Source organism: Falco peregrinus, chromosome 1, assembly GCF_023634155.1.
Source record: "Falco peregrinus isolate bFalPer1 chromosome 1, bFalPer1.pri, whole genome shotgun sequence".
Taxonomy (NCBI): Eukaryota; Metazoa; Chordata; class Aves; order Falconiformes; family Falconidae; genus Falco; species Falco peregrinus.
This window is the reverse complement of record NC_073721.1, coordinates 87858996-87885202: the sequence shown is the minus strand read 5'-3', so window position 1 is coordinate 87885202 and position 26207 is coordinate 87858996. Positions and strand designations below refer to the sequence as shown.

The window sequence follows — 26207 nt, the reverse complement described above, 5'->3', positions numbered from 1 at the left end:
GTGGAAAATTTCCAGTCAGTTTGAGAGTGCTCCTGTAGGACCCTTTTGGCTATTTGTGAGTGAAAGTAGAAGAAATACTGAGAATCAGGGAATGTCTGTGAAGGTAAAATCTTGGGATTTTTTTTTTTAAAACTGCAGTCCTCTGAACAAGAGTAGCTTGCTCATAGCAGTGCAAAAGCCTGTCAGAGTTCAAGGAGCATCTGAATGATGCTCTTAGTCATACAGTTTAGTGTTAGGTAGTCTGTGAGGAAAAGGGAGTTGGGCTCAGTGACCCTTATGTGTCCCTTACAACCTAAAATATTCTATGAAAAGGCAAATAGAGAAAACGGGCTGGCACAAGCTGCCTGGGATAGACCTCATATCGATTTAGTTGGGATTTAAATAAAATTAAGCTGAAGCTGGTAACCGTTAGTTTCTCTTGAGCTTGCTTACACCTTTTTTTGGTCTGTGAGTAACTGAGACAAAAAGGTAGAATGCTTTGGAAAGCTGCATTAACAGCATTGTGTAAGCAGGACTGGACAGCTTATGTACCCCGTTTCCATTAGACCTCCTAGCTATCCACATAATTTTTATTGTTTCAGAATTTCCTTCCTTGCTTATTTTGGCTTCTTTAATTAAATGAAACCACCTTGAATCCCTGAAGCCAAATCCTATTACTCCCACGAACACAGATTCTTTTCCTTGTTTATTTAACCAGCCATATCAATGGTAACAGTGTGTCCCATTTGGCAGATCCTGAATTCCCTTCAGTCTCCCACCCTTGTCCTATATGAGCATGTGCCTGTTTTCTTCTTACGTAATCAGGCAAATGAATTAAAACAGATACTAGCAAGACTTTATTGGGTCAAATTTCACCCACATAAGGTGGGTGTTTAACAGGTTATACTTGTTTAGCAGACGGTGTTTATCCGGGAAAGGAGAGTATACTTTCAAGTAAATCTAAAACTGAGAAGGAAAGCAAAAAGTGAACTCGGTAACCACAGTCTATTGTTTTCAGCCCAATGTCTTTGTAGCAATGTTTTACGGGAAACACCAGTATCTGGAAAGCTATGTACATTCAAACTTTGACAGACCGCCTATTGCAGTTGCTGTAGGCCAAAGACATTTTTGCCCTTGAAGTACTGGTTCAAGGGCACTTAGGCCCCATCTTCCCCACTGCATCAGAACACTGGCATACAGACCAACTTATGACAACTGTTGTTCTCACATGAAATTCCCAGATCTGTGGTAACAGAAGGAAGAGCAGCAGCACAGGAGTTCCAAGTCCACATGGCTATCCATCTTCAAGAACTTCACTTACCTGTGACCAACCTTCTTTTCCACATCTGAATGGAAGTTCATGCATGCATTCATGGTGGGTCCAGCTGGTTACTCCCAACACATGCATAATCATCCATGGGTCCTTCACAGCAGTTGCAAGGCCACACATCAAAGCCAGTGTCTCTTAGTGGCATAACAGCTTGGGAAAGAATGAATTCAGTCTGTTGTTCTGCAGCTAGTAAGAACAGAGATACTCTAGCCTGGACTCTGGAGTAGCTGTGATGATTACGACAAATTTCTCTGCCCCTGCCTTCTAGATTATGACAAAACTTTTTAATTTTTATAGTCTTTGCACAGAAGTTCCTGCATTCTCAACCTGCTTTGTGTCTGTGTCTTTGCATTGTTCAGTGCTGTGAATAGAAACAGGCAGAGCTCCTGGACAACTGTGTATTATTCCTGTCAACTCGCCCTTCACTCTGTAAGAGCGAGGCCTTTCTCCCTTTACAAGTGAAGGGGAGAACCAGGTACCTGCAGCTTTACCACAGGGCTCACTTTAGGACAAGTAGACTCACCCTCTACAGGCCCTTAATTCTCTTCAGACAGTAACTGGTAATTCACACGTAGACATTAGACACAGTACTAGTACGGCCCCAAGTCCAGCCATGCAAAGCCCATTTCTGGTGTGCAAAATGACGTCTGTGTTGGATGTTGCACACACAGGTGCAAAAGATGGTTAAATTACACTTTCAGTGTAAATGAAACCTGTTCCCTGCCTCAGGAAAAACTACAGAGGTATAGGCTGTCTGGCAAAAAAACCCCAAACTTTAACCTGTGGGGTTGGCTTGCTGTCCACAACTAGTTTACTGAGTCTTTGCTGCCCTTCCAGGTTCCTACCTCTGCTGAGGTGGGCAGAAGTAGGAAATTAGGAGCACTTCTGATCATACATTTTGAAGGCGCTTGGGAAACACCAGCACGGTGAGGATAGAGAGAGGATTTCCCGCTGGTTATGAGGCGTGGACATGTTCCTGTGATGAGCTGAGATGGTCTCAGCCTGTGTCACACTAATGCTGAGCTTTAGTTTGTGGCAGAAGATCCCCAGTTTTTCTGAGTTCCCAAAGGTGTTTCCAATCTTTTTTTCACCTTCCAGAAAGTAGCTGCTGAAGGTGCCAATTGAGAGCTGGTTTGGTAACCTCTGAGCCAGGAGGGAATTTATACCTGCTGAGAAGGACACTCTCACAAGGAGAATCCCTCGAAAGGGATAAGGTACGTTGCATTAAGAATGTATCTGTACCCCAAGGTAAATTATGTGACCCCAGATTGCGTTTTTGGCCCTGCAGAGCCTGGCTGATACCTGGCCAGAGCTGTGCTAGCCTGTGTGAGATAGAGCTGAGGCACCAACCTACCAAGTCAGCCCCAAGGCACTGCTCACTAGCAATGGAGGTTGCAGAAGGGGTCCCCTGCATGTCCTGACATCGTCTCTTCCTCTGCGGGGTGTGATGGTGAATGGGATAAAAGTCTGGTCAGCAGACATTACCAGCAGAAATGAAAGTCTTTAAAATAGGGAAGCTGGGAACCCCGTGAAGTCAGATACTGAGGGGGAGGAGAGGGGTCTAACCTGGCAGCTGCTAGCACAGTGGCAAGGGCAGACACCTGAAGTTTCTTCTGGAGGTAGAAGGGTGGCCTAAATGTTTGAGCTTATTTATGAGATGTGTGTTAAGCAATGGCATTTCCCACTGGTAACTCTTGAAGCCAAGTTCACCACTTGGGGCACATTCTGGGCATAAATTCTAGGACATTGGTCTGTGTTCCCAAAGCACCTGGAGTGCAGATCTGAGGACTGCGCATGTGCCCTGCAGAGTGAAAACTGAGACCTGTGGAAAAGGTTAAAAATAACACGTAATGCAGTGCAGACTGGGACAAAACAGAAACAAGAGAAAATAGGAGAACAGATAGATAAAGCAGGATGCCTGGGCTGCAGTGAAATCTGCAGCAGTGTTCCCTCTTGCATGTGAAGCCTGGTGTTGCATAGCCACCCGTCGGTGCAGTGTAAGAGCTGGACCTGCAAGGGCTCTTCGGTGGTACCAGGATGGAAGGAAGAGCAGTAGCAAGTTCTTGTTTCTCAGCTACGCAAAATGGGAATGTGCATGTGGATTATCACTGCAAAAGAGAGAGAGAAGTTATTGATTTACCTTCTATCCTCACAAAATGGGTGCTTGAAAGGATTTAAAACAAACTTCATTGGAAACTTGATCCTTAAAGGCAAAACATAGATCAGGTAATTGGAATTAAATGGAGCCAGTGCTGCTAGAAAGGGCCTCCATTGGAATATGCTTAGAGAGGAGTGCTAATGACTGGAAATGAGACCGACGTGGGTGAGCAGAGGTCTGGAAAACGTGGTCTGTGAAGAAGACTGAAAAAATGGGATGGTTTAGACTACAAAAGAGAAGTCTAAGAGGAACAGTATGATTAATTCTCATTTATACGATTAACTTTGGAAAAGGTAGCAATAGACTGTTTTTCATGTCCATCCACAGAAGGACAAGAAAAAATAAATGAATTTAAACATGGAAACACAGATTTTTGTATTAGTGCAAGCTTTTTAAGAATGAACCTAGCCAGGGGATGGAGACATTGCCAGAGGAGAGGCAGAATCTTCCTCAGTGGCAATTTAAGAGAAGGTGGTAAAGCTCTGGAGGAGACAGTCTAGCTTTCTTTACTGGGGCTCTGAGTAAGGAGATGGTCTAGATTACCTCCTTTCTGATGCATTTCTGTGGCATCTGTGACATTGGTAGCACCAGTTTATCTCCATTTTTTGAAGCTTGCTGCTTCTGGTTCTGACACATGCAAGCCAGGAGCTATTCAATTCAATGGAGTTACTTAATCATCACACGCATTAAAATGATTTGACCAAATCGAGCAAAAAGCAAGAATTGCCACTTGCACAGAATAATAGCTATTTGTCAGCTTTAATAGCTGCTGTATAATTCATGGAGATAAAAGGCTACAAAAACTGTCATTTCTTTTCATTTTTAGAATTTTAAATACAGACAAACATGCAGTTGCTGAGTGTGTGTGATGGAGGCTGTGGTCTGCAGCAGACACTGTTCTGCCCCCTTGGAAGTGACAAGGACAGGTGACCCAAGCCACCAAATCCCTTTATTTTAGCAACCTGTTTTACAGCATATGCATGCTAAGTCAACCAATATATAGTGGCTGGATGAAAGAAAAGCAAACCAGGATTTTTCTGGACTTTATTTTACTCTCATTTTTGTAAAAGGAGGTTTGTGGAAGTGATTGTTTCGGCTCCACTTACAAGGCCTGATTTACCAGCTTTGCTGGTCAAGTGCTGCCTTTTTAACATACTCTGATAGACATGTATGTCTGATGTGTCTGATGGCCAAGGTTCTGGCTCTGCTTCCTGGATATTCTGGTCATCTGTCTAACACATCTCTGAGCACGTTTGCAGTTCAGCGTTGACAGAGAATTGCAGCCAGGGTGGGAACTGGGAAAGAGATACTGCCACGTGTTACTTCCACTGGCTGTCTCTGCTTTCCCTGGCACCCAAAGGGTTAATCACTGTCTGTGGGTCTTCTCAGGGCTTGTTCCCTATCTGTAGCCTGCACCCTGCAGGAGGTGGAAATGCTTTCCTCGCAGCCACCAATGAGCCCTGGATACCAAAGTGATCTCTGCCCCTGGGAGGCTCTCAGGGAAGGCAAACAGTCCAATGCAATGCCCTGTTGTTCCTTATTGAAGAGTAATACACATATTACTAAGGAAATAACTGCATTTCATTTTCTTAATATCATCTATTATAAATTCTTTAAATCTAATAAAAACCCTGTGATATCCAAGGGTACATAATTGTGGATTAAAAGGCACTGGAACAAATGTTTTACTTTACTTCCTGAAAGATCACACTCAGAGTGATTTTCTTAATATATGTATATTTTTATATATGTATATAACTAAATAGTACTAAATAATAAAATAAAAAAAGACAAAACAAAACAAAAGACTGAGCATTCCAAATAGCCCTGATAAATTTGATTCAACCCTTCATATTCTTCAGTATTGCACAGGATGTCCAGCCCCTGGTTGTGCTCCCGCGAGCTTGTGCCTTGCCTATTCAGCTAGGTATGCCGTCTGCATCTCTGCCATCCTCCAAGCAGCACAGTGAGCCGGCAAAGGACTGTTCTGTGCTTTTTGCATCCTTTTCTGGCCATGTTCAAGAACTCCCTATTTTGTTCTGCTGCATCCCTCCTCAGAAACCTAGAGAGGTCCCTTAGCCCTGCAGATAATCTTAGATCTCTGATCTGCCAGAGGCCCTGGCAGAGGAAGGGCTCTGCCATCTGCTAGTCTGCCATACCTGAAGAGCCCTTTGCCTGTGTTTAGAATGAGGAGTTATCTTTGATGCTGGTTCTGATGTTAGGCATGGGTGCTCCTGAGTATTTCCAAGTTTTGTAAATGTCATTGTATCTTCTTCCTGGTTTTTTTGTTCTGTTTTGGGTTTGGGTTTGTTTGGTTTGTTTCATGATGTTTTGTTTTGGGTTTTTTTCTGTGCTTATGTCACTTTGCTTTCCACCAGGTTGAAAATGGAGAATGCCTCGGAATACCCCACACAAGACTCCCATTTCCAGACTTACTGCCTCTGGCCACCCTTGGACCACTGTTGCCCCATTACAGTAAGTAGATGGGAGCTCTCGCTAGGTGCTGTACTGGCCTCGCAGTGTCACAGGTGTCCCTACAGCAGCATGGCAGAGCACACTATATCAGGTGAGTTACATACCAGTTCAGAATCTGAACTGGTAACAGCTTTTGTTCCCAGCTTCAGTGCTGTTTGGGGCTTTGTTTGTTTGGTGTTGAGAAAAAAAAAAAGTTTGTTTACTTTTTTTAAGAGTAGTGCATTTCAGTTTGAATGACAGACACTTCAATATGTATCCCATGGTGCAGCTTTCACTCCTGTGGGAGTAAGACTAGTGACATGAGTTAGTAGGAGGTCAGATTTTACATATGCTATGGTCTTCCTGAACGACCTTGGACAAGCCCTTTGATCTGTTTATGCCTTAGTCTGTCTTGCTGCATAGATGAGAGAGGAAGACACCTCCACCACCACCACCCCCTGCAGCCCTTGCTCTTGCACAGTCAGGGAAGATGCTCCCTTCTGCAGAGATCAGCTTCAGCTGTGTTTGGACATAACTAGATCTGATCTCAACAAGCTCTAGAAACAACTTACTGTAAATAATAGTAATAACACCATTAATGCTCTGTATACTTTGTAATACGCCTGCATGAGGCTACATCTGTGTGTGTTTAGATAAGCTGTAAGCAGCAGTATTTGGGCTTTGCACCAGCTGCTGTGATCAGAATGCGGTTATCTGCTGGTTTGTGCTTGTGACGGTAGGTAGGGATGGAACACCACTCTGTGCATTGCAATCTCTGTATTTGGTGTCTGCTTTTGGCACTCTCATCTCTTTCATTTATGAATGAGGGAGGGAGGGAGGAGACGGCTGGGCTGGGCTGGGCCGACTCCTTTGCAGTTGAACTATAAAGAGCACAGGAGCTGAAATGCAATCTCCTCCTCCTCCTTCCCTGCGCTGTTTCACTGACAGCCTTGCTCACAGCTGGGAGGAGGACAGCCTCACCAGTAGCCTGAGCAGGAGCTGGGAGAACTGAAGTTTTGTGCTTTTCACACTGCAGGGAAGACCTCTTTGCATAAACTCTGCTCACAGGTGAGTTTCATTTTTATCTCTTCATTCTTAAAAGCAAGTTAATTTTCCATCATTGAGCCAGGTTATATTATACAAGGTTACAACCCCTGGAAAGGTGGAAGGACAGGATTTTTGGCTGTTTTTTGGCTAAAGCAAAACAATGAGGCAGTCTAAGGACTCAATCAAAATCCATGTCCAAAAAAAATTTACAACTTCATAATTAATTGCCTTGGCAAGTTCCCACTAATGGGGACTTCAATAAAAGTTCTTCTAAAAAAACTTTCTTGAGTTCCACTTAGGCACAAGGAGAGCTGATTGTTGAAGTTGTATTGATGAAAGGGATTTGCTAAGATAAACCAAGAAACTATTTCATGTTTGCAGCAGCGAACCAGAGCAATGGCCTGTAGATAAATTCCGCTAGTCATTTTCAGAAAACTTAGTAGGACCGTATAAGCAGACTAGATAAAAGATATTTTGAATGACTAATAAGTGATTTAAATACCTCATTTTGCCTGAGAACACAAGGCAGAAGTTACGCCTAACAGGAAACTGCTAAACCACATACCTTGGTGTGTGGGTGCTCTGTGTATACCTATATAGATTTGTCTTTGTATCTCACAAGTATGTCATTACTGTATTTTCCAAACAATAAGACACTCTTATTGCTGCAGTTCAGAATCTGACTTGGGACAATTCAGATGTGAAGGTTTGTTTAGTGAAATTAAATTTATTCAGTCAGAAATGAATCCATTCTATTATTTTTTTTAATAGGATTTAAACCCCTTTGTTCATTATCGTCGGTTGCCTGTGTTACAAGTACATTTTTCTGGTTCTTGACAGTCTTTGTAAAGAAACTAGAAAAGTAAATTGCAGAGCAAACAGCTTCCTGTGTGCATAGGGAGAGGAGCTGAGAAGTAGAGAATTTGGAAGAATATAGGGGCTATGTCCTGTCCTTTTCTATTGGGAACGTACGCAGGTATTTATTAATACAAATTTAAGGAAACTTAACAGTGAGGCAAGGAAAAATAACTACACTTAGGCTCATAAGACATGACACTGTCATTTGTGAGCACTATGGGACTTTCTGAGCAGTATGTTAATCAGTTCCTTCCGTGACTTTTTCCACATTAGCACCCTGTGTTCACACTGGCTCCAGAAGAGTATGGTGTCTGACCACTTCTTCTTTCAAGTTTGCTTTAACCAAGAAGCCAGTAAGAGTGAGTCAATCCTGTGTATTTAACAGCCACTCTTTCATTCCTTCTCTGAGGAAACGAAATTTTTTACTGTCCTCATCCCTATCCTTCTTGCCTCCCCATCTTATTGTTAGTATGTTGTTCCCCCATATCATGCTGCTTCTACACATGCAATTGTAAAGTCTTCCTGTTATATGAGGGAAGAAGCAGAAGGTACTATTTGAGCTTATTATACACTTGCTGCTATACAGCTGTAATTTGGAAGATAACATAGAAGGAATATCCCCAAAGTTTTAGGAGTCTTCCAGGGTTTGGCGACTACACCATGATAAAATACTTGGTTTATAGAATGGAGTGGTATGTTGTTCTGCGATAGCGGGCCACAGCCGAGGAGGTGACAATGTCAGCATCACAGCATTGTGGTTTGAATATTACAGTTTCAAATGAAGAAAGCTGTGACAGTTCCAATATCTCATTAAAAAACCTCATGTCACTTGTCAACTTCAGTGAGATGTATTTATCTCACTTTGTGGCTGGTGAACAAAAATTGACTCCCTTTGTTCTGGGACCTGAGGAGTGTAAGCGGTCCTAGACAGTAGGAAAATAGAGGGGAGGGAGATGTGGAGAAAGGGGGGAGAAGGGAGGAAAATGAGTCCTAGTCAAACTAGGTGTACATAGGTGCCATCATACTAGATGTCATTGAATAGGGTCAGCCGCAGGGATGGCTGGTTCCTGGGGTCAGACAGACTGTAAACTTCTCACCTGTGGCTGAGCAGAGTTGCACAGGGCCAGGTGTACAAAGGTAGGAATATTAAAGTAAATCTTCCTCCCCTAACCAGCCCTGTGGATATTGTTACTCAGATTAACCAGCTGATGCTGTAACTGAAAGTTTTCTTGGCATCCCATTGAACAAGCACATGGAGAAGAATTTTTTTTTTTTCCCTGCCGGTTTTTCTAGACCTGACCTGAGGGTGCATTCATGTTGCCATGGGGTTCACTGCCACTGACTATTCTTGTTTTAGTGTGGTGATAACCAAAGAAAAAGTTATTTTGGACTCACAAGGACATTTACACAACTTGCTGATTATTTTTAAGTGAAGAACTGTGGGAAGAGAACTCCAGACATAGCAGCCTTGTGAGGCTCATTACCTTATAATTAGCTGAATGTCTCCTCTAAGAGGTTTGTTTTTCCTATAAAGCTTATTTTGAGTGGCTTTTAATGCTTGTTATTAATTATTCTGCCAGCTGAAGCATTTGCAGAGCTGCTGGCCCTTACAGCTAATGGCAATGGTTTTAAAAAGACAAAGAACAGCTTTAATGTTTAGAAGAAACTGGCTGATAATTTGAAGGAAAGGTATTAGTAATCAGCAGAAGCTAAGAACAACACTGCAGTTTATTCTCTGAGGGATGCATCCACTGTAATTCCTGTTTCTCCACTGGAAACCACACTTTGAAATCTGTTAATCTACTGGGTAGCAAAAGGAGAACTTTTTAGGCACTTCATCTGGAAGCTGTAGCTGATATGCCTGAAAAAGAAAAGAAAAGACGAAATAATAGGTTTAAAACATTGTTAGAGGGAGTCTGAGAAATGAGCTCACCTAAAAGTGTACTCTGTACCTCTCCATGGAGCCCTTGTGCCAGAAATTGTTTCTGTGGCAACAAATTTGTTTCCAGCTGGGTTGTCTTGGAGTTTGATCTGGGGCTGCTTAGGCTCAGATCTGTCATCACGCCAGGGGCAAATAGAAATGCAAACCCGATCTGGCCTACGGTGATGGAGAGGGAATTCTGCTGCTGTTACTGTCTCTCCACGAGAGATGTTGTCCTGACATTCTCCTCTCAAAAACTGCTACGGACAGCTATTGCTGTTAGGGTAAGCCTAGTTTCTCATTTCTGGACATCGTTGCTTTCTTCTACAAGCTTTCAAGCTTCCTTTCTCTCACATTGCTATGGGTCGACAGTAAAGACAGCTTTGAAGAGAGGTCAGATAGCTAACAGAGGAAAGGGAGTTCAAACCTGAACACATTACAGAAGCAAATGCAATCAAACTATCAAACTTAAGTCACTTTAATGACACCTGAATAAAATGCTAAAATGGGCAACTTCAGTAGGGAAGAATGGAAACATTATTACAGAGATGCTTTGGTTTGGCTTTCTTATAACTCAGTATTTTTGTAACAATTGGAATTTGATCATTTTATATCTGGAAACACTTTGTCTTTCATCCATTTTATGGTCCAGGTTTAAGAAGCGATCAGACATAGCTTTCAAAATAGTAACTGTCTTTTAATCTTGCAACAAGCTTAAACTAAAATTCCTTAACTTATTGTGTCAGGACATAATTATTTGGAATTTGAACTTGTGTCCAAATTTCAGAGATGGTCTTACACTTCCACCCCAGAGTAGGTCCTGGATTTCTGAACATCTCTCAACTTGGGAGTCCGTCTCCTGTGCCAGCTTTTCCATTTCCTGCCCAAGAGCTTGTGAGAGCTCCCCTGCAATGAGAATTTGATTCTCTCCTGTTTCTCTAGTCAGATGCGTGTTGGCAAGCAGAAATGGTTTACAGTAAGGTTGTCGCTTTTGCTGTGAGTTGCTTCTCTGATACTATTGAAGAAGGTTGGTTTTCTTTTTTTTTTTTTCATTTCTGAAGTCATGGTTCTTAAACTATTTTTTTCACTTTTTGTGTCGAACCTTTTATCCAGATTAATACCATTATTATGGGCATTTTATTTCTCCCAGTTTTCTTTGAAAGAAGAGTAGAGAAGGGTCAGTCAGTTTTCAGCCATATGGATAATTGAGTTTGTGCCCCCAGGCTGGATGCTGGGATTTGTCTCCCAGGAAAGAGATGGCAAACCTGCTGGGGCTCTGACACAGGGGAAGCAGGCAGTCACTGCTTATGCAGATACCACTGTCATCCAAAGGGTGGGATGGAAAAGTGCTGGGAAGAATATTTAGGCTCTTAGGCAGGATGCTGAAGTGCACGAATTCAGCAGCACTGTGCTGAGGAAGGCTTCTCACACCATATGCAAGGCCAGACAGAGGTATAGAGAGGCAGTTTCAAGGTATGACTAAGAAAACGGAGGAGGGAAGATGAATTCATGTACATCAGGAAATGAAGGCACTTGGGAGTAGGGAAAGGCCAGACTTTGTTTAAATCTTAATGAAAACAAGACACTAATAAAATCATGTGACTGGTAAAATACTTTTAAAACTGAAAATTAAAGGAATTAAGGAAATTAAAGTTCAGGAAATGAACATGTAAGCAAGCCTGCAGATACAGATGCCAGCACTTTGTTTAGAATTATTTATCATTTGGGGACTAGGTTGTTGGAGTCCTGTATCCTCAAATGAAAAAAAAACCAACCAAGAAAGGACCAAAGTTTTCAATAGTCATCTAGGGAGTGAGAAAAACAAGGGAAAGAGCACAGAGGAAAACCTTCTGCAAGGCGTGCTGCTTCTACATAATCGTGAGAAGTCTGAGAAATAACACTGGAGAACACGCCTCACATGCGAATATTGACTTAGATCTACAGGAAACTTGGTAAATCTCCAAAAGGGAAATTGCAAAAAAGGAGGAAGCTTAGTATTAAAGGCAGCAAAAAGGAATAACTTAGAAGAGTTAAATCTCTGCAGACTAGATGGGGACTATTTGAAGACATGCACAAATGCGTGTGCATGCAAGCACACCCCCACCCACCCCCAATGCTGGATCCAAGGAAGAAATACAGAAATACGGAACTGGAGACAAAAAAGACTCAACTGAGTCTGAAAGGAAACGAGCACGGCTAAACAGTAATGCGTGAAAGGGCAGATGGTGTGCTAGACTAGAAAGAACTAGATCTAGAACAGAAACATGTCTGAAATGCAGAATGGGGATCAGTGTAAGCCAGAAACACATAGGACAAAGGCACAAAAGCATTATTCCAGTTTTAAATGGCAACAGCATGCATGCTTCAGTTGAACAGGCTCCTATCCTATGATTAACTTTGTCTCTTCGATTAAAATAAATCCAAACAGAAGAAAAAGAATGAAGTCAAAGAAAAATGAGGGAAGGGAAAAAAATCTCCAAATATTGTAAATAGCTTTTCACTTTACCATGTCTTAAAACTGTTGCTGCACAAAATTAATCATATAGTGAATCATATATGCAGAAAATAGCATTTTAAAAAGAGATGACTTTATAGAATATATCATTATTTGCTGATGCATGGAATAATGAAAGCATTAATGTTCTCCTTGAACAGGAGATGTGCTCAGTCTTTTTTAGACACAGCAGAGTTTCAACCACATTTCAGTTAGACCTAGCAAGCAAAATTTTTCTCTGAGATTGCCTTTACCATTTGTCAAACATTATTGGTCAAACACCGATTATTGATGTCCCAAGCTACTGTTTGTCAGCAGCACTGCAAAATCAGTTCTATCCGCTGAACTATCAGTAGAGGAGGAGGAAAAATTGTACTGATGGATGTTTAGTTGCTTTCCAAACTGCTTTTGGTTAATGACATAGCTCTGTTTGGGAGGGTATGATGTGCTGATACTTGGGTTTAATTATACCTTGCTCTGTCTGGAGGCGGTGGCATTATAAAAGGTGCAAGCAGAAAGATATTTTGGCCCAGCTTTGGTATCCAGCTTGTTAGTTTTTGAACAAAAGTTTTCCCTTGTAACCAGAGAGTGATGCTGGGGAGTCTTGGCACAGGGGACTGTCTTGCATGTTGTCGGCACCCCCTCCCCTGTCTGTGAAAGCATATGGGTACAGAGAGCAAGTTGCTCTCAATATATGCATTGACTGTATCTGTATAGTGCCATAAGCATCTGGGCAAAGGTACAGGCTTAATATCTGGCTGGCTGTGCTCAGCCTTGGTTTGTGAATGCTGACTAGTATGGGATGCCAGCAGTGTGCTATGGCCCATGTGCTATAAGTGGGTGGCCCATGCTTAGGCTGCTAAGAAATCTGTGGGGTGACTCCCACAAGGCTATGGCTCCCTTTGGGCAGTTGGCCTGTGATGCAGGGGCTGTATGGCAGTGCTGGGGGTAGAGGGGCATGCTGGCAAACCAAGGAAGCCAAAAATCATGGAAATTCAATAGAAATATGACCTAAACTTTAAGTCACTGATCTATATGTAAGACATCTGGCATTGTCTGATGGAGCACAGTGCTTGGTGTCAGAGCAGGCTGCAACATTGAATGAGGCAGTAATACACAGTTTGGGAAAATGAGTCAGAAGAGTGATTTTCCCCAACGATGTAGATGGTAAAATGAATCAGAACTCTTTTAGTTCAGAAGGGTAAAGTTCCTATTTCTCAATCACAGGCTACAACACTGTTGTTCCAGTCCTTGTTCCTTACTGGTAATATTGCATGTTGATCATGGTTTATATGGTTTCTAATCAGTAAGACCTGTGTAATCTTGGCTTTTCTTGCATTGTCGTTTTAAATGAGGATCAGCACACAGATTCAGGATTATAAACAGTTCTGTTGTCTGTGATTGATCATTACTTACTTGCCTGCTGCTTGTGCCAATAGAAACAGCACAGTGCTTTGGCTTCTGCATCAAGGAGGCTTGTGAGGACAGGGAATTTGACTTGGCTGAGGTTTTAGTTGAGGGGAAAGGAAGACTTGGAGTTGTTCTCTGAGGAATACAGGGATTTAAGATTTCTGCAGAAATTGGTGTTGATGTGTTTTCCTCCTCCTGCTGTCTTGTACTCGGGCAAGTCATCCACAAAGTCTTGGAGAGATGTTCCATGTGGTAGGAACTAATCGCAACAGCTCAGCAGTGAAATACTTGGAGGGTCATGACATCCACCTGGCTGATCTTTAACAGCAGGAAGGAGGGGACAGATGAGGGTCATTTTTAAAAGCTTTGAGGCAGCTATAGCATGACTAATTCCTCTTATGTGATTCACCAATACCACTTGAATTGCTTGCCTGAAATTAGACACTGTATGAACTTATTACCATAAATAGGGATTTTTCCAAAGTGGTGTTTCTTTTTAGCACTTCCCTGTGCTCAGCCGGTTGTTCAAATCTTGCATTTGGTAAAAACATCCTAATCCTAGATAATGACTACGAAGTAGTCTGAGATACTGCATTGACTGTGCCTATTTTCCTACCTGCCTTCCTTACCCTTCGTGTCAAGTTGTCCTTCATATGTGCAGGCCTCATCTAAGAAGTCCAAAGTCATAAAAACCTGAAATGAAATGGTTCAGCAGCAGAACATGGGTTTTTTGGTACAGTTTTTGTGCATGTGAACTTAAATAGATTTCACTTTGCTACAGCTTTCAGTTCTAGGAAAAACCTTTCAAAATGAAAGCTATTTCATAAAAAATAATTGGAAAATTATGATTTGTTTCAAAACACAATTCCTTTGTGGAAATTATTTTACTTCATGTCAATTGTACGATACCGTTTGTTTCCATGCTATATTGCATGTCGCTAAGAGGGACGAGTTGTGCCAAGTTACCTGGCAAACAATAGTGGAGAACAGAATGGAAAGGCCCTGAGAGCTCCCCAGATATTTCTTTGCCTTCAAGGGACATCAGCTGAACCATTCTCAGGTTGTCTGCCAAACTTTAAGACCTTCTGTGATGACAGCTCTACTTCCACGTACCATCTACCCCAGTGCTCCGTTTGCCTTTGTTAGTGGAAAGATTTTCATGGTGTTTAACCCAGCCTCTCTCATCTTTCCAACAATCTTTTACATGTTTGAAGGTTTTTGCTGTGTTGGCCCTCAATCTGGTCTTCTTTAGACTAAACAAGCCCAACTGCCTCATTCTTTGGCTTTGCTAGACTTCTGACGTTTCCCCTGCATTTCTCCTAACCACAACCAGCAGATCCCAGAGGATCTGTGCACCTCTGTAGAGCCTTGCAGAGGTGCACAGGGCAGAGGTCTGGTACCTACAGGCTGCTGAGATGTCCCAATGTGAAATGAGTATGTGGGTGTTCTGTAAAATTGTGTGGTTGACTTCAGTTCAGTATGTGACCCCTGGAACACCCACATCCTTCCTGATGTTCTGCTGTAAAATAGGACATGCTTTATTACTGACTTCTCGTATCATACGGAAATACATAATATGTCATATACAGCAGTTTGCACATCAGGTAAGAAAGAAGCTGGGTAGTCAGTGCTCTAATTAAAATGACAAATGTGAGCCTAGGATGATAACCTCTTGGATTATTCAGGGCTTTTTCTTCTGAAATATTGACATTTTCCAGGAATATAAGTTTTGCGTTTCAGCAAGTCCTCCCAGTGTAGCTTACAGGGTACTGTGTTACTATAAGTTACTGGTGTGTGGTACCTTAGCTCTTATGGCCATTCAGAAGTGCTCAGCTGCTTGCTTTCTAGGTGGCTTCCTGCTTAATCGAGAATTTGTTTGTTGGTTTGACTTACAAAGTGAGTTGAATATAGAACTATTAGATGTGTGATCCATACTGATTCAGCTGTTCCTTACAGAGCTTCATGATCTATGGGCCAAGGCACTTGTAAGATTAAACTCCATTACCATGTCATTACTGATGGGAAATGAGCATTGGAACTAGATTTAGAGGTCATTAAATTATTTTAATTAATTATGTGGCTAATAGACATGGGCTATTTTCATTGGCTTCTAGTTACATTCATTCATCAGCCCACGTAGCTCATGTTAGGCTGCACAGGTCAAATTTCTCAGTTTATGGTCATGTCAAATCTAGTGCTTTCAACAAGTGTTAAATTCACTATGAGGAAAAAAAAAGAATGATTCAAGTATTTTAACATGAACCTTCTACTCAGATCCACATGATCGGTTCCTAATGACAAATTTACAAGTTGAAGGCATGAAACTCTCAGCCACCCCACCACTGTGGGCCAGATGGCATCTGAAGTTTGAGTGATGAAATATTTAATGTAAAAAGCTTACTTCAGACTTTGGAGAAATTTGGTAAACAGAAATTAAGAGGTTGGGACAAATTCCCAGGATTTCAAAGTTTGAGCAAATGGAGTGATTTACCCAATGCTGTGAATAATTGCATGTCTGTGCTAGGGAAAACTGGACAGCAGTGACTAATTAGTCTTTTGTTTATGTGGGTTCTGAAAAAATGTTGCTGGCTTCCTTCTTTGACAATAGGTTTATAAATGGAGTTATACAATGACAAAAGTAAAGTAATTTTGTAAAGTAAAGTGATTGCATCCCTATGAGTAAAAAATGAAGCAAAAGGGGCAGGAAACCTGCATGGATGAGCAAGGAGCTTCTGGCAAACCTCAAACAGAAGAAGGAAGTTTACAATATGTGGAAAAGGGGCAGGCCACTTGGGGAGAATATGTGAACATTGCCAGAACATGCAGGGATGCAATAAGGAAGGCTAAGTCTGTTTGGTGAGGGATGTCAAGGACAACAAGAAGGGCTTCTTCAAGTATATCAGTAGGAAAAGGATGACTAGGAAAAATGTGGGCTGAATAAGGTGGGTGCCCTGGTGATGAAGGATACAGAGAAGGTGGAGTTACTGAATGCCGCCTTTGCTTCAGTCTTTACTGCCAAGGCCAGTCCTCAAGAATCCCAGACCCTGGAGGCAAGAGAGAAAATCTGGAGAAAAGACGACTTTCCCTTGGTTGAGGAGGATCAGGTTAGAGATAATTTACGTAAACCTGACACTCACAAATCCATAGGCCTCAATGGGATGCACCTCCAAGTGCTGAGGGAGCTGGCAGACGTTATTGCTAAGCCATTCTCCATCATCTTTGGGAGGCCATGGAAAAGAGGTGCTTGAGGACTGGAGGAAAGTTAACGGCATTCAAGTCTTCGAAAAGAGCAGGACCCAGGAAACTGCAGGCTGGTCAGCCCCACCTCCATCCCTGGAAAGGTGATGGAACAGCTCATCCTGGATGTCATCTCTAAGCATGTGGAGGAAAAGAGGGTTATCAGGAGTTGTCAACATGGATTCACCCAGGGGAAATCATGCCTGACCAACCTGGCAGCCTTCTATGATGGAATGGCTGGCTGGGTAGATGAGGGAAGAGCGGTGGATGTTGTCTACCTCCGTTTTAGTAAGACATTTGACACTGTCTCCCATAAGATGCTCATAGGTAAGCTCAGAAAGTGTGGGTTAGATGAATGGACAGTGAGGTGGATTGACTGGTAGAGCTCAGAGGGTTGTGGTCAGTGGTGCAGAGCCCGGCTGGAGGCCTGTAGCTCGTGGCGTTCCCCAGGGGTCAGTGGTGGGTCCAGACCTGTTCAACTTACCCATTGGTGACCTGGATGAAGGGACTGAGGGTACCCTCAGCCAGTTTGCTGATGACACAAACTGGGAGGAGCGGCTGATTCACCAGCAGGCTGCGCTGCCATTCAGCGAGACCTGGGCAGGCTGGAGAGCTGGGCAGAGAGGAACCCAATGAAGTTCAGGAAAGGCGAGTGCAGGGTCCTGCACCAAGGGAGGAACAACCCCACGCACCAGTACAGCCTGGGGGCTGGCCTGCTGGAAGGCAGCTCTGCAGAGAAGGACCTGGAAGTCCTAGCTTCTCCTGTCTTTCTGAGGTAGGGTGTGAAGTAAGTGCTGTTGCCTATCCCAGCCCAACTTCATCTTCTCCGGAAGTATGGCAAGATTCACTTGAGGTGAGTCTCCACGGCTGCGAGTCAGTCTGTAAATGCATGGATATTTATATTGATTGTCTGATGTCTTGTTCGGGTTAAAGCTAGGCTTAGTGTTGTATAATTATCCAACTACTCTTTTTTTTACAAGACAGGTGTTTTGTCTCTTTTACCCCGGTCCACCATAATTTCTGAAACATCATCAACAATAGTTCACATACTGCTTTAGCTCATTCCCTCAGAGCGCACATAGACTTTCAAAATATCTATTAGCCTTTGCTTATCTATTTTTTCTGTGCTCCCATGCTACTGTTAAAAACAATTCTGTTAGATGCTGGGTCACAGTTTTGGTTCTAAAAATTGGAATATAAAATATCAGCAAGTACTTCAGCTATGTTTAGATCTCTGTTTGTGCCTCATATGTTCTCTCCCTTTACTTTTCTTGTGTGTTAATAGAAACATTCTTCATTGCCTCTTATAGCTCTACTTGTGACCCTTTTAGAATCACAGAATCATAGACTGGCTTGGGTTGGAAGGGACTTTTAACAGTCCAAACCCCCTACAACGAGCAGGGACATCTTCAACTAGATCAGGTTGCTCAGAGCCCCACCCAACCTTATCCTGAACGTTTTCAGGGATGGGGCAGCTACCACCTCTTTAGGTAACCTCTGCCAGTGTTTCACCACCCTCATCACAAAAAAAAATCTGCCTTATAGCTAGGCTGAATCTAGCCTCTTCAGTTTAAAACCATTGCCCCTTGTCCTGTTGCTGCAGGCCCTATTCAAAAGTCTGTTCCCATCTTTCTTATAAGCCCCCTTCAAGTACTGAAAGGCCTCAGTAAGGTCTCCCTGGAGCCTTTTCTCCAGGCTGAACAATCCCAGCTCTCTCAGCCTTTCCTCATAAGAGAGGTGTTCCATCCCTCTGATCATTATTGTGGCCCTCCTCTGCACCTGCTCCAATAGGTCTGTGTTTTACATCATAATTGTTCCTTCCAATTAAATCCAGACATCATTGGGCCATTTCCTCATACTCAGCCATGTACCCCAGTTTCCACTTTCTTCTGCATTTTTTCCCCAAACTTACTCTAAGGGTATTAGCTGGTTTCTGACCATTTTCTATTGTTGGACCAATCCCTAGTCTCTTCTGCTGGTCATTGCTTCCCAGCATCTTTACATGACCTTATTTTTTCAGGCTTTGTGAACCAGGATCAAACCAAGCTGACAAACCCTCAAGCGTTGTGGGAAGCTTAGTGTGTGAATTTAGGGGCTGGTGTTTGTGTAGGTAATGATCTGAACCAAATCCTAAACTGAAACAACCTCTGGTTTCTGGTTCCAAGACATGCAGCACAGTTGAAGTCCTGCTATGATAACCAAGTGACTCAGGCCTGTCTGCGGTGTGTGACAGGTGCAGGGACAGATTAAACAGCAAGAGAGCTACTGTCACATAAAGATACACGACTACATTATGCTCCCTGTTCACAGACGTGGGTACTTTGCAAATGAGACAAGCTGTGTGCACAACTTTTGCAAATTCCTACAAAGTAGTCCTTTGGTGCAGTCCCATTTGTCTCTGCTAAAAATACGTAGGTCTAATTCCAGGCAGATTTCTGATGAGGAAAATTGTAGCAATGTTCACTGAAACTGGAAAAAATCCACCCAGACTCCATGCTAGTACTTGGTCCGAGCTGAAGAGGCTGTTGTAAGTGGCTCTGAGCTATTTCCTGTGCTGTGCCAGCAGGCAGCGCTTAATGTCTGAGCTGCTCTGTGGTTCGGTGCGTTGGGGAGTCATGATTTTGTTCAATAGTTAAGGCACAAAGAAACTGGGAAGAAAAGAACCTGTTGTTAAACTGCTCAGCAAGCAATGAAAGTTGGCTTGTTTAAATCAAGAAAAAGTGAGGCTTGTGAAGCCTCCTTGGCTTTATTTTTAGTCCAGGAACAAGAGAATTGTTTGGAGCTGATGTAGATGGCAAGACTCTTCTAATTTGTTTCCCAGACTTCAGTTTAGATGTGTATCATCTAAAAGATGCGGGCATATACGAGAGAGAAATATTGCCTGGAAGTGTCTGCAGACTTTGTGATACTGAAGGTGTTACATAAACTATGCTCTAAAAATCACAGCTGCATGATTTCCACATTAAAGCTGTCTAAAAGGAATGCCTGTGTGTACCCGTTCATAACTTTCAGCTTTACAATTATCTGCACCCCAGATGTTTTTCATACAGCAGCTTTTTCATTTTTCTCCTCTTCCTACCCAGACAAGGTCAGTAAGGAATAGGGGGAGCTATTCTTCTTTTCTCTCCTATACCCTCCATCAACTTTCCTTTAGTTTCCACTTTTCCAGATGGCTTGTAAAGTATTGTGCATTATGTTTTTAATAATAAGGTGGGCTCTTCTGCACCCATGTGTTTAACACTGCTATCGCAGTACTTTGATACCAGGTTTCTTGGAAAATCATACAGTTTCACTCCCTGGCTGGCACAGAGCCATTTTTACTATACTTAGTGAGATGGGAAAGAGGAACTGCCTTTATGTTTTCCATTTGGCTATTGAGCCTCTTCCTAGCCAGGCACAAGGGGTCAGAGGGCACTGAGGTGCCCCAGAGCCCATGTGCTGAGGAGGCTGAAACAAGGGGAGGATTTCCTGGCTCGCTGCTGCTGCTGACCAGAAGAGCAGTACAACACATCTATTGTACAAGCAAGAATCTGGACCTTTTGTTTTTCATCCCCATCTTTGAAACCAGGGAGGGTTTGTTAGCACAAGGCAGAGAGATTCATAACAGCCAGCCTTCTCTTCCTGCCCCCTGTCCAGCACTTCCTCCAGGAGCAGGAAATGTTGCTGTAATAATAAGTGTATATTATATTAGCATAATGTCATATCAATAAGACTTTTGCTGTTGCCTCCACTTTCTGCATTCTGGCAAGACTTCTAAGCTAAACAGAAATGAGTTTTACAATCATGTTCTCTGTTATGTAAACATAATTTAATAAAAACATTTTGAGTCCTTAAAGGAAAAGAAACATTTTCAAAAAAACTGCAGCTGTAGGGTACATCTCCTTTTTCTCATACCACGATGCATACTGACTGGTATGTAACTGGCTGGGTAACACTGAATGGAAGTCAGCGCTGTTGAAATATGCTAGACATATAAAGACAGTGACTTTTCAAAATTGTCAGCAGCTTTTGAATTACTATTTGGCTTCATCAGCAAAAGCTGGACACCGCCTGGACACTTTTAGCTGGTAGATCAGACAATACATCTCAGATTTTTAGGCATTTTAGACGAGAACTAGGTGTGCCAATCATTCTGTGCAGGCTAACTCTTACATGTAAAAGTCACCAAATTAGCATACAGAAATGAAATGGTATCAAATACAAACTCAAATACAATTGTACTTGTCCTGGAGCTCTGGATTGGAAAAGGTAGGTGATGTAAGTAGGTTATCAAATCTGCCTTGGCAAAGATTCTGTGTGCTGTCCTTGTGGGTGTGGAGCCAGGTCTCCTGTAGGCAGAAGAGTTGCACGATGGTTATAAAGCCATTAAGAAACTGGTTAGTGTTACAGGAGAGCTAATGGCTCCTAAGTAACAGTCCTTTGGGAAATTTATACATAACTTTAGTGATTAATTTCTGCTGTATGTGTCTGCACTGCTAACATTATCATGCTTATTCTGTGGGAAGGTTATGGCAGCCTCTTGAAGCAAAATTCAAACTGAACCAGTTTGGTGACTCGCTCCTTTAAGGAGCATTTCTCCTGCTCTGCTTGATTTATCCATTATAACTACTGTGCCACCCACAGTGGAGAGAATGAGTCTATTAACCCCCAAAGGAGCTGTGTGAGAGTGAGAGGAGCTTGCACTCTGCTAGGCTTGACCAGTCTTTTGCACAAGATCGCTGGACATTGAAGTTAGAAGTTTTGAGAGAGATGAGCTTACGTTGGCCTGTTGTTTCATGATTGAAGGTGTGTGAAATCCCCAAGAATACTTCCACCAGAACTCGGGCTGATGTTCTGTCTTTTGGTAAGAAAAAAGCAAACGAATGAAAAACATGTTCTAATTCCTAAATAATTACGTGTGCCCTTGAGTTTGTTGTGATTTTTGTGGGACTGTGCTACACTGTTTGAGGCTAAACACTGAAAGTCTTTGCAGGTTTGGTCAGTTATTTCAGCCAGGCAATTATTTTCTGACCTAAAGCAAGTGGTTTTCTTTTCAGTTTCTGCAGGAGCAAAGGCCATCAGTATTAAAACAAAACAAAAAAAAAATATTTGGCAGTAATATCCTCAAATGCTGCAGCTTACAGTAATTTTACTGTCGTTTTCATAAGGATTGCCTTGGAAAAAATTCTATATTCCTAGACAGGACAGAAGATGACAAGAATACGAGTTAGGATACTAAACAGGAAAAAGCAACAAGGCATTATGTTTGTCCCCGAACAGTGTTGTCTCCTTTTGAGTCCATATTAACTGAAGCTGTAGGAAGAGCACACAAACTGTTAACTTTACAGAAGTATATGCTACAACCATGTATTTTCTTGGAAGAGACTGAAAGAAATATAGTCTCACTGTTCTGCATCATCAGGTAAAACATACATCCCCTTCAGAGTGGGCACAGTCTGCCCCACTGTTTTCCAATTTGAAAATTTTTTTCCAACTGAGCATTTGTGTCAGTGTGAATATATCACTTGAGGTCATAAAATGCTGAATGTAATACTTCGTTTACTCTAGGGTTTAATCACTGTGGGCTGCCTTAAGGCTGAATGCTTGTCCTAGTTGAACTGAGTGCTAACCCATTGTCAGCAGTGATGTTTGTGTCTTAAATAGTAATAGTATAGTATAGGAATGATTTGTATGGATATGTGCATTGATTAAGGAAGATTCTTCAGGTAAAAACAATCACATTCATATTCAATGAAAATGAAAAGGAAAGATACAAATGTGTATGTAGTAACAGTAAATGAGTGTTTTTGAGAGTCAATGGCAAATAAGGAATCCGTAATACCATATCCTGCAGGACTGAGACCATGGGGTACACTGTACCAGACTTTTACAGTGTCCTTCTGACAGAAGGACAGCTTACTTTTGGGGCTGTGTTTACAAGTAAATGTAAGAGAGACTTCTAAAAATTCCATTATTTTTTTATCCTGATGGGTTGAACAGCATATTCCATGGTATCTTGTATCTAAAGGGAAATCTAAGAAATGGAAATTCAAAATAAATTTTTTTGTGCACCCTGCATCCTGTAAGGAAGTTTGAGGGGACTTCTGGTTTGCCAGAGGCATTTTTTCCATCATGGAAAAACCATATTACTGTATTACTGGTTTTGTGTCTCACCTGCAAAGCAGAGAGAATATTTCTTCACCTTTTAGATACTTTAGATAATCTAAAATGACAAATGTTTGTAATTTGCTTTGGGATTCTTGGACAGAAAATTTTCTGGTACCTTTCTGCTAAGTACTAGGACTTATATGAATCATGATTTCCCAGCAAGGCTTTACCTTCTATCAAAGACTGTAAGAAATTTAAGGCTAGGAAAAAGCAGCTTACTGAAAATGGTACTATATATTTGACAATCGTATCCCTTCTGAAGATTTTCATGTGTTTTACCTTCAGGTTGTTAACATCCTGCAGCAAGCAAGTCATCACTTCAGCCTAAAGGTTTGTGGAAGAGATGAGCGATACATGAAACAGAATAAAATTAAATTTTACGTCTGTTCATTCAGGATCCTGATGAGTGATACACGGGGAGAGGTAGAAGATGGTGAATTTCACAGAGAATGCAACTGAGAAGTGCACTATTAATCATGATATTCACCAGACATTATCCCCTGTGGTATACGTATTTGTATTTGTATTAGGCTTGCCAGCTAACTGCCTGTCACTGTACTACGGGTATTTACAGATTAAGGCTAAAAATGAATTGGGTGTCTATCTTTGCAATTTGACCGTAGCAGACCTGCTCTATCTATTTTCTTTGCCATTTTGGCTTCAGTATGTTTTACAGCATGACAATTGGACCTACGATGAGCTGCTGTGCAAGATTTGTGGCATCATCCTGTATGAGAATATCTATATCAGTGTGGGCTTCCTCTGCTGCATCTCCATTGACCGCTACCTTGCAGTAGTGCACCCTTTTCGCTTTCAACGGTTTCGGACAATGAAGGCTGCAGCGATAGTAAGCATCATTATCTGGACCAAGGAAATAATGACCTGCTGCTTTGTCTTTACGCATGGGGAGATCAGTATGGACGCTGACAGCCATGTGGTGTGCTTCGAGCACTACCCCATCAAAGAATGGGAGCACAATGTCAATTACTACCGGTTCTCTGCTGGCTTCCTTTTCCCCTTCTTTCTGTTGGCCTTCTCTTACTGTGGGATTTTACGGGTTGTCCACAAGAGTCCCGGTACTCAAAAGAAGAAGAAAATCCAAATTAAACGACTGGTTTCAAGCACCGTTTTCATTTTTTTAGTTTGCTTTGGACCATACCACATCCTTCTTGTGGTTCGCAGCTTGTTGGAGAACAACTGCTCATTTGCTGAGAAAATATTTAATATTTACCATTTTTCTCTCCTGTTGACTACTTTTAACTGTGTTGCTGATCCAGTATTGTACTGTTTTTCCAGTGAAAGCACTTACCAGAACTTTGCCAAGATGCGAGACTCTTGTTTAACATGTTTAGGCTGTCTGAAGACTGAGACAAAGGAATGTTATCCACTGAATGCTCCAGAAACTCCCAACAAGCCACAGCATGAGCAACCACCAGGATTATTACAAATATCACATGATGGTACTGGAATGAAGGACTCCTCTGCAACTAACGTGGGCAGTTTATAACATTCATCAAAAAAGATATTAATCTAAAATCTGCAGCTATGGCTTTGTTTGTGTATCCATCTGATTTATCCATGTATTACAACGGTGTTACCTCCTAAAGTCTTATTAGCAACGCAGTACAGTGAGGTCATTTCTGGAGGTGTTTGGGCCTTGCCAATAGTGAGGAAAGCACATACTGAATCAGTTCAGTTACAATCACATGTCCATTGTCATTGTCGCACCACTCAAAACCTGTTGTCTTGATGCCTGCGTTGACTGGAATAAGCTAGTACTCATGGGGTGTGGGTCTGTTGAATTTGTCTTTAACTGCTTTCTGTTTGCCCCTGTAGCATCTAGAGAAATTAATTGTCTGCAAGCTGTCATCATCTGTTGAAAAGGTTGGAGACAGAACACATTAATGTCCCCATATGTACTTTTTTTAAAAGAAAAAACCCTGCATTTCTGTAACTCTCTGAAATAACTTCCCCTTCAGCTAGTTTTGAGGCTGGCAGAGACCATGCCAGAACCAGCCTCCTAAAACAACCAATTCCATTCACAAGGAACTCGGCATCTGCTGAGACCTTTTGTCTGTTGACTGCTGAGTCTGAGACCGCTGAACCTCAGCGCAAGGTTGCTATTGACTTCCAGAGGTATGAGAACTCTTGGCTCCGATGGGGATAAGTCGTTTGGTCTGTTGACTTGGAAAAGAAACAGGAGGTTGGTAGTATGTGAGGCACTTTGAACCCATGTGCTTCTCTGAGTCACTGTGTTCAAAGACAAATTTAGTTACGTCTAAATTCTACTACACCTTCCTAAGGATTTGATTGTGTCCTTCACAATCTGTGTGTCTTGTGCAGAACAGACCATGTAGGCAATTAATTAACAACACATTTGTCAGGGAAGCTGTTAAATGGATTCTGATCAAAGTCTCTTTTCTCCCACAGATACTATTGCTTAAGGTTTGGTCATTGTTCAGGAAATACACTATCAGAAATATGATGTATGAATGTTCTGTTTCCTGGTTTAGGCAGAAACAAAAGACAGGAATAAGCGGAGTTAATAGCAGTTAAAGATGCAGTCGTGCTCTACAGAATTGTTTCTACCACCATTTCCTCTCTAGTTTCGTCCCATCCCCCGCCCTCCCCCCCCCCCCCGTATTATACTCATGAATCCTGTATGATGATTCTCTGTATGATGATTCTTTGTGATCTGCTCCTCACACCTTCTTGTATCTGTAACCATTACACCATGAATGTTGCCTTGTCCTTTCACTTCTCTGGTTTGAAACCTTTCTTGAGGCACCTCTCTCCCTGCAACCTGGAGCTGATAACTTCCAGCAGTATAATCAGTTTAGTTTCTTGCCTGCCCCAAACGTCAAAAGATTCTCTAGACAGATAGTCTACTCCTGGTATCTGAAGTATGTCACGGTAATACAGCCTTGCTTGTCGTCGGTTTCTGAAAGGATTATATTCTAACAGTTTTCTGGAAACCACCTTGAGAGTGCAATATTAGAAATAATTTAGGGATGTGTTTAATAAAGGATGTTTTTATTATTTTCTTCATATATTTGTTCACTCTTTGTTTGAAATAACTATCTTATGAGTTTAGCCCACAGTTTCTATTTGTGAGACTACAAATCTTCTCCTGTCTCTTTCAGAAAGGGTTCATGTCCCTACTCCCAGGAGG

General features: G+C 42.1%; 1 protein-coding gene across 2 annotated transcripts; it reads left to right on the top strand.

The window, feature by feature from the left end:
* The first annotated feature begins 6782 nt into the window (after positions 1–6782).
* GPR68 (G protein-coupled receptor 68) lies at positions 6783–26083 on the top strand. Of its 2 annotated transcripts, XM_027793257.2 has the most exons (3): positions 6783–6989; positions 8100–8185; positions 23321–26083. In XM_027793257.2, exon 3 carries the CDS (start codon positions 23466–23468, stop codon positions 24540–24542), a length of 1077 nt encoding a protein of 358 aa, XP_027649058.1. In that variant the 5' UTR covers positions 6783–6989; positions 8100–8185; positions 23321–23465; the 3' UTR covers positions 24543–26083. The 2 variants fall into 2 exon arrangements, with proteins under 2 accessions (XP_027649058.1, XP_005242005.1); XM_005241948.4 differs by lacking the exon at positions 8100–8185.
* Positions 26084–26207: the final 124 nt, after the last annotated feature.

Bases quoted from the DNA above. Each gene is read 5' to 3' on its own strand.
- GPR68 (XM_005241948.4), top strand. From the start codon at position 23,466: ATGGTGAATTTCACAGAGAATGCAACTGAGAAGTGCACTATTAATCAT.